The sequence below is a fragment of the Chroicocephalus ridibundus genome, chromosome 8 (assembly GCF_963924245.1).
Source record: "Chroicocephalus ridibundus chromosome 8, bChrRid1.1, whole genome shotgun sequence".
In the NCBI taxonomy this organism is placed as follows: Eukaryota; Metazoa; Chordata; class Aves; order Charadriiformes; family Laridae; genus Chroicocephalus; species Chroicocephalus ridibundus.
Window position 1 is genome coordinate 26,194,203 of NC_086291.1, and position 8,999 is coordinate 26,203,201.

Below are 8,999 nucleotides of genomic sequence, written 5' to 3' on the forward strand. Positions count from 1 at the left end.
ACTACTCTGTATCAAGCAACTTCAGTTTTCAGGCTGACCTCTTCGAGTAATTTATTCTTATGTCTAGAAGGAAAAGCAATATATTGCAACATAAGAAGAGCTCTCTGGCCATCTGAAAATGTTAAGCAAATGTTCGGGAAACAAGCACAATTACAAGTGCAGAAAAATATAATAACTGAGGCAAGAGATTACTTCTTAATCGGACTACACTGGTATTTTTTTCTGATATACTTTGAACAAATACCTCCATTAAAAAAAACAAAACTGCACTGAATAGGGGATAGCTGAAGGGAATACCTCTATACATTGAACAATACAAATGGTCATTCTAAGTCAGATAAAACTAATTTTTATACCCTTCTCCAGCAGCTTCTAAAATACAGAAGTCCCTAAAATAAAGATCAAGCTAAAATACAGCTTCTTTTTGTTCTGCATACTGACAAGCAGAGCAGTAAACAACATGCTAGCAACCATAAAGGCAATAACAAAATCCAATTATTGGCCAGCTTTTTCAGACATAGCTTTAAATTATTTCTGGATGCAAAACATATTACATTTTTACCAGGCAATATCAGAACTGGAATTTGGTAATTGTCTTGAGTTTGTATTTCCTGAGATTAGTCTAACCTGAATGCAGGAACCTGATGCAGAAAAGTTATTTTTCCAATATCCTTCCAGCCACAGCAGTAAGAGTGCTGCTGATGTAAGTAAGACTTCCTTGAAAAAAGATGGTTCCTGAGAAGAGAGGACTATGCATCTCAAACCTCTCTCACAGGGACCAAAACCTCTGCCATGACTGTTTATAAATCCCCCCAGTCAGAAGACTTGCCTGTGGCTGCAGCCAGCCTTCAAGAACCAGCATCATGTCTTACACGGGGCACACTTATTTCATTTGCAAAATAAAATTTAAAGATTTCCCCAAAGCACAACAATATAAACATGAATTTCAAGTGCTTTTGTACCATGACTAATGTAGAATCCAATCTCACTCACTTTTTAAAGTCTTTATTGTTCTGGGGACAGAAAGATGTTTTGAAAGGGCTTAGGACACATTGCAGAAACAAAACAGTATTTAATGCCTTGTTCTCTCTTTCTGGTGCCAGTCTCCTCCGTCTTTGTTAGAGCCCACATTATTCTAACTGCATAGTCATAATATGCCTATCAATTTGACACACTCAAAACACAGTAAACTTCTCCAAGTAAGCACTCTTTTTTGACTGAATTGGAAAATTTGCATCAGCAAATATTGTCAGCTCTAGTATGCAGCATTCTGAAGCAAGTCCTTTCTCAGTAAGAATTACTATTACTGGCGTGCGTCTTGGGTCTTGTCTGAATGCCACTGCAATCACCCAGAATCTCAGCATGCTTTAGATAGGTTCCTATAATCATATCATGTCATACAGTTGTAGGATCACAGGATAATGCTGTTTGAAAGGAAGCTCAAGAGGTCCCCAGACCCCTGCTCAAAGCAGGGACACCTGTGAGCTCAGACCAGGCTGCTCAGGGGCAGCTCAGTTGTAGGGATGAAAAGTACAGTCTAATCCTTACTCTATCCCAGGGCAGACGAGCTAAGCTATTGCTGGCATATTAGTGTAACATAACCTTGATTTAGAAGATGGCATAGAGAAAAGAGTTCTAGCTTCTTCAGGTTTTCATTGTTAGTTATTTTCATCAAGACTCCTGGTAGTTCATGTTTTTCTCCTTTAGACTCTCTCTGAAAAGTTCAAATTGTTGGACTCAGTGGACAACACATAGAAGTAACCTGCTTACTAAGAGGGAAAAAGGAACTCGGTCCATAACCTTGATTTATATAGGTGAATTTCATAAAGGAAGTGTATTTTGGATTTTTCTGAGCAACCGCAGAAAAGGGTTATTTTCTCCACAGGAAGACATATAATTCAATTAGGTTTTTTTGTTAAATATCAGAATGTATGTTTATAAAATGACAGTGGGGATGCATATATTGTATACTCACTTTCTCATTTCAGCTCCGGCTGAAGTATTTGGTATTTATGCGATTGATATTTTGATTCCCACATGCATCTGATAAGCTTCCTACAAAGCTCCAGGTACTTTTTTCTACCTGTTCAGCTAGACCAGCCATTTGGCCCACTCAGTAATTACTGTAAAGGTCTCTTAATTCTTATTAGGACTAGCAGATAGTTTATATTCTTTTTTGGAGAGAAATCTGGAAAGTCATTTACTTACATAGACATTTTGACTGAAACTTTTAGCTTGTGAGGTTATTAAGCATCATCTTATTTTTTCCTTAGCTATGAGGATATTTTGTACGTGGCTGAGTACCCCAGAATAGGATTTAATACCTTCCTGTCAAAACACTCTTACCAATGTTTAATTTTCCTCCTGTTTATTATATATCCATAATAACAAGTGGTATCTTGTGTGTGAGGTGTTCTTTGTATATATGACTACAGAGAGTAATAGCAGCTGCATGCATTAATAGACATCTAGCAAATTCTAATATTAGATTCTCTGAAAAAAAGCAGTTTTCTTCCATATTTCTATCACTAACTCACCAGCACAGGATATTATCTGTGCTTTCGTCTTCAGCCACATTGAAATGCTATCTGAGCAAATGTGATGGTACATACATTAATTACATCTGAGCAATATCAAATTAACACATTAACTTACTATTACTTGTTCATGAAAACTTAAGTTTCATTGCACCTTTATTGCTTTTTCTTCAGTATAGTTGATATGACCTCTTGCCGTATTTTAAAACAGTGTAAGAATTAATTGGTGCCTCATCCGAAACAAAGTAAGGTACTGTTGTGTGAAAGGGGCAAAGCGGTTTTGGCAGCAAGTAAACCCCCTTGCGTTCTAACCCTCACCGAGGTGGGAGGCCAGGTGCGGCTGGGTTTAAATTCTGAGTGATGCCCAATTCAGCACTATCAGTCCAGTCGCGTTTAATATGTATTAAACTGTTACGATTTGGATACGCTAACAGTGGACTGCACCTTCAGCCTAGTCGTGCTCATGAACCAGCACGGCCACTCTCGAGCCTTTGGTCGCGTTCAGTGAGAAACCGAAACGACTAGCTACTTAAACAGTGCAGTTTATTTAAACAACAGGTATAAAGGTTCTGAGGATTGCCCGTGATAAATACACTGTCTGCAAAGCGCGTGCAAATGAAAGTATTGTTACATATACAAAACGCGCGACAACGTTATAAACGATACAGCCTGGCTATAAATGTAGGTGAGAGATTCTCTAGAGAGATTTCTAAGTTTCCCGAGGAAGCACTTGGTATAATCACAGTCTTACCCAAAGGCGTCCCTATGGGGGGGAAGAAAGGCTCAGCCCCTCGACTGGTCCCGGAGGTCAGTGATGGAGTCCTCCTCGACTTGTTCGCGATGGTGTCTTCCCTGATATCACCCCTCTCTCGGGCTATTTTTATACTATTTGTTATCTGCAAGCTGGAGTTTGAGTGACTTTAGTCATGCATACTTTTATTATGATTGGTGTAAAATTCTCTCGCTTCACAATTAAAGGTATAGTTGATGAGAAATTCAGGGCACAGATTCAAGGAGGAGTGGTCGCACCTTGGAGACGGGCAGCCTTCGGGGTGGAGGTGTGTTTTGGTATTATAATGACATTGTAATGAGCAAAGTTCACACAAAGGACAGCATTTCATCAAAATTTGACAAAATGTTGGCTCAGGGTAGTGATCAGGCAGCTAATTGGCAGCTTATCTGTTTCATGGTACCATCCCATTCCTGTATCTGCATAAGACAAGGCCACGGAATAATTATCTTCTGTCCTGTGTCTCATGTAGCTTCTCAAGCATCATACAGGGAACCGCAGATGTTGCATTTTTTCACATGCCAGCCGCAGCTGTACTCTACCTCAGAAGCCTTGTGATTTTATACTTTTCCTTAATGTAGGAACAATGCTGTACTTTTGTATTTTTGGCCAATTTAGTAATTATTCCACAGGTACCAAGCAGTATTCAGTCAACAGAGAAAACCTGCTTTATGGAAGAAAAATCCTTTGAATGCAACTAATACAAAAGCTATACCCCTGATTCAATATATCCCTGAACCTTAAAAGTTATCACTACATAGATGCCGTTTCTAAGAAAACATCTGCTGTTTTGTCCCTTGTCAAAGAAAGAAAGGACTCTGCACTACTGGCCTTTCTGTTCTGTCTGACATGTGTAGTCCTTTTGCAGTGTTTCCCAATAGATTATGTGCTCATTTGTTCCAATGTGATGAGATGTGATTATATTATTGTACCGACAAGGAGAAAATGGGACCTTGTATATGTTAAACAATGAATTACTAGGCGGAGGTACTATTTGTATTCCAGTTGCATTAAGACAGAGCCCTACATAAACATCTTCCAAATGTATACGTTTTACTGTTACAGAAGCATTGACGATTTTTGAAGCCAGGTCTCCAGATAAGACGTAGCCAGTTCCTGAACAAAAAGGAGGGTACTTGCCACCTGGGTATTCTTCTTCTGATATGTACCATTTACTTTTTTTATTTCAAATAGGCTTATGCCCTTTCATAAGGCAGCCTGTGAAATAATTTTGTGGAGGAGATGAAAGAGGCCTAAGGAGCTTTTCTATTAGGTACATCGTATTAACAAAAACATCACTGTCTGTCTTCATAACAAAGCTTGCGCCACTGCAATAAGAGGCAACCCACTTCATGCCTATCAAAGTCTTAAGAGTTAAGTTATGGTAAGTGTCCAGGAAGTCCTGTTGAATAATATCATGATATTGCTCGCTTTCTCTCAGTAGGACCTCATTTCGATCTTTGCTCTCAACGCCAAGCATAAACAACCGAACAACCTCCACTCCTGGAACCGCAGATTCATTTCCCCAAGCTTTTCTGATGGAATGTCTGAGCTGAACTTCAGCAGCTGTAGTTGCTATTAGCAATACCAAGAAAGGTTTTTTAGCTTTACACTTCTCCTTTTCATTAATAATGAATTTAAATGACCATGTTGAAGTGGATCTGGGTTTATTCCCAAATTTCTCATTTTCGACTGGTAGTTCTCCATTTTCTTTCCGTAAGAATTTTTTGAAATTTGAAGTAATGTTTTTATGTAAAATATTTTCGCTTTCCATCTGAAGATTATCATACCTTTTGGTAAAAAGTATGCCTTTTTCTTCTATGTCAACATTACTTTGAACTTCACTTTTAGTTAGAACAGCATGGAGATCAGAATTCAAAACATAAGAAATCACATATATTGCTACAAAAAAGACGGAGGCAGTCAGGAAAACATTTGTCTTGGAGCAATCCCGAAGAGAGAAGAATCCACTAGAGCAGGTCATGTTAGCAGCTTTGAGACAATGCAAAAAAAGCTATTTTTTAACTGGACAGATATTTTGTCAGAAGAGCAGTCAATTTGTAATTGTTTTCCTCAGTGACCAAGGAAGATAAAAGCAATGTGCAGGCTTCTGATTCTTCGGGATTCTTTTTTTTCATTATTCCATTATTTGTAAATGTAAATGTGAGTAAATGGTAAAAAATTTCATAGAAGAAAAAAAAAATCTTTAAAAAACCCTCATAATTTCATTTTCAGGCTTTTCTTCCTAAGAGAAATACAGTAAGAAATAAATAAAACTAAATAAATACAGTATTAAAAATAGTAATTTTCTCAGATAGAACAGAGCTTATTCTGACACACATTTAGATATTGGAATATATGTAAAATACAAATGTGAATTTATTCCAATATTATCATCAATCTTTATTTTTTTTTATATATATATATATGCAATATTCCTGCCAATCTTTCTATATGGTTGTCTTCAATACTAATAGCAGTGTACTGAACATGTAAGAGCTATGGTAGAACGTAGAATCCACATTCTATTTCTATCTAATAAATAGAATCTACATTCTATTCCATTTAATAAATAGATTTATTAAAACATGCTAAACTTATACACATTTACAGTAAAGATTGTAACTGCTATTCCAAATACTACAACTTTCCCTTCTAGGTTATAAAAATAGAAGATAGTTTAACTTCATGTAAACTTTAGAAAATGTTATTTTGTAATTGAATAATCCAAAGCTAATGAAAAATTAATTATGGATTCACAACCTCAGAGACTTTTGATAAATCACATGGCGGGTACCTTTAGCCATTTAAAAGTTAGATACATGGTTGAAAGTGATTGTCTAGGCTATATAAAGTGATAATGCAGACAGAGAGGTAGCCTTTCCAGACACAAACCTAGCATCAAAAGATAGGTGTCTTAGATGAGATGAAGTGCCCCCTGCCAGCCTCTACCTCTGTAGAGAATACTTAAGAAAACTGGCTCATGCTAGATCTGTACATTTTAAGTGGCTTCAATTGAATGAGTTGAATCCTAACCTTCTAGACTTCAAGGACAGGTAAAATACAAAACCAAAATAAAAAACAAACCCCTCACATTCTATCAATGTTTTCATATTTCCCCAGTTTCTTGAAGTAATGAGTTTTAAAGTCCAGTCCTTTCAAGGTAGTCACACAAATGGCAAATTTCAAATTAATCTTTTGAGAAAATCATACATGTGTTTGAAGATGCAAACTAAAGGCTGCCAGAAAGCCTGAGATAGCTAATTTAATTTAAAATTGCCAGTTGATAAACAGATCACAGCATCTTGACTACTTTGCTTCAATTTAGTTAAGCTGACTTCTAGTCAAATTGACTAAACATAAATAAAAGGATGAGCTGGGAAGCGAGGAAGAGCAGGAGATGCACCCACCTAAAATAAAGGCGGCCTCTCCTGGAGAGTGGCTCCGCTCAGCACTTCGCCATCTCCTTGCAGTCCTTCCGTCTCAGCAGAGAAAGCAGTCTTTTGTGAAGACTAGATTGCAGAAAGTCCCAATCCTGGTTGATCTGTAAGAAGTCCCAGGGATGGCACTGGAGTTGGTAAGAAGAATCCATAGCCATTTCACCCTTTGTTTTTGAAACCTGTATTTAATTTCAAACCTACAATATTTGGAGGATTTACTTGGGCATCTCAGTGATACTCACTTGGAGTGGTTATAAAGGGAAGCAGGGATATTGCAGCTTCTGGCTTTGAAGCAAGCTCTACTAATTTATTCTCAGGTGACAGGTGAAAAAAAGCTTTCTTAAAGGCATACAAGGGCCAGAGAAAGCTAGTTCTGCTCCCATTTAGCACCATTTCTGCTCTCTATCAGCACCATTTAGCCTCCCAGAGAACTCAGACAATTCTACTACTGTTTACACATATAAACTCATCCAAATGTGTAGATTCTGTAAAATCTGATTTAAATGGTGCCTCGACTGAGCTAATCTCATCAAAATGCTACTTTTGCACAGAAACCATATATTTTTTTTTTTCATTGGAACATTTGTAAGACTTTTTTTTTTAATGCCCCTCTGATGGGGTCCTCGGAGTCAGTGCTGCCAGAAGGAGGCAGAGGAGGGGAGGGGTTTATGGCAAACTGTCAATGCCCCACATTCTCTACCAGAAGGAACATCCTGATATCGACGGAAATGCCTTCCCTACCCAAGAATCCACTAGTGCCTATTTCCATGTGTTTTCTAATACAACACTTTCCTCTTTCTTCATTAGTTCTCAGTTCCCCATGAAACCTGATTTTATTACGCATATTGTGTTTACATTGGATATTTCCTCTATGTTCTTTTTGTTGTGGCTAAATCCACTTTTACCAGTTCCCAATGGTGCATTCTTACAGTAATTAACTGTAATTAACTACTGGTGTCACTTTTCCTGGGTTATCATCCCACACCTACATGCCTCCATATTACACTATACTTTTAGTTTAGGGTCAAAACCGAGTACTCAACACAGAATAGCTATATGCTGCAGAAATAAAGCAAAATGACAATAAAATCAGGTGTTATGCCACATAGTTGTGGAAAGCTAAACTAAAACTAAAATTACTTGAGTAATAGTAACCAAATCACCACACAATTTACTGTAACAGCTTAAAAAAGCTAGAACAAAGTTCCAAGCAGACAAGGCCAGATTAAACAAATCCGTCCTGTTCTGAGGCTTGAAGAGTTCATACAAACATAATGGACAGTATCTTGCTAGCTGCCAGGAAGAAGGAAAAAAATATGTATCTTTATCTGAAATACAAGTAAGGGTGTGCTTGGGAGCACAGTACAGAGGATTATCTTGGTAATCCTGCGGCTATTTTGCTGTCAGGTCTGGTTTGGTTCACAGCAGTAAAATTCAACAGAAATGTGATGGAAATTGTTAAAAATTAAAGACAGCAACTGCGTCTTTGATTTAGAAATGGACAAAACCATTATTTCAGTTGAAGGCAGTTAAGATTAGCATGAACTCTGAATTTTTGAGCTAGAAACAAAAATTTGCTAGTCTCATATTTCTATTTCATATCTATCATAAAATATTATTTCCCCGGAAGTCTGATAAATGGCTTTATCAAGATATTAACATTCATTGGAAAAATAAAAAAGTCTTCCTGGTATACAGCAAAGCACTGCTAACCTAAGAATAGATGTTTCTGCTCTCAGATAAGACAGGAATACATATTGAAAAGAGACCCTGCTTCTGAAAATGCCTGCCGGACTAGTATGCCAAAACTACCTCAACTACATTGTATGCTTTGAGATATGATACTTAATTTTAAGAGAAAATTTAACTTGGTCTTGCTAGAAAGTATCATTTTTAATACAGAGATGTAAACCTAAAACACAACCTAATAAAGTATATTTTATTGTACATGCTCTTCTTTCTATAAAGGGATATTCACAGAAGCACGTACCATAAGCACTTTGTAGTACTTTTGCTCACATACGCATAAGCACCATGCTAATGAAATAAGCTATTTACTTAGCTCTTTTCCCTGATTATGAGAGTAGGAAAAACAGGAATTCTCTTAAATATTTTAAATATTTTTTTATATTGCATTTATGCCTAAAATAGAACCGTGCCTTGTTAGAAACAAAACAAATGGAAAAATGAACCCATAATCATAAAAACAGTTCCTGACTTTTAAAGTCTCTA

The 8,999-nt window shown here is 37.0% G+C and overlaps 1 protein-coding gene across 1 annotated transcript; it reads right to left on the bottom strand.

Moving 5' to 3' along the window:
* Window positions 1-2,375: 2,375 nt before the first annotated feature.
* Window positions 2,376-8,004, bottom strand: LOC134520120 (beta-1,3-galactosyltransferase 2-like). Its single transcript, XM_063345116.1, is given in 2 exon segments — window positions 2,376-5,572; window positions 6,738-8,004. A coding segment is annotated over 1 exon segment (1,161 nt). The 5' UTR covers window positions 5,312-5,572; window positions 6,738-8,004; the 3' UTR covers window positions 2,376-4,150.
* Window positions 8,005-8,999: the final 995 nt, after the last annotated feature.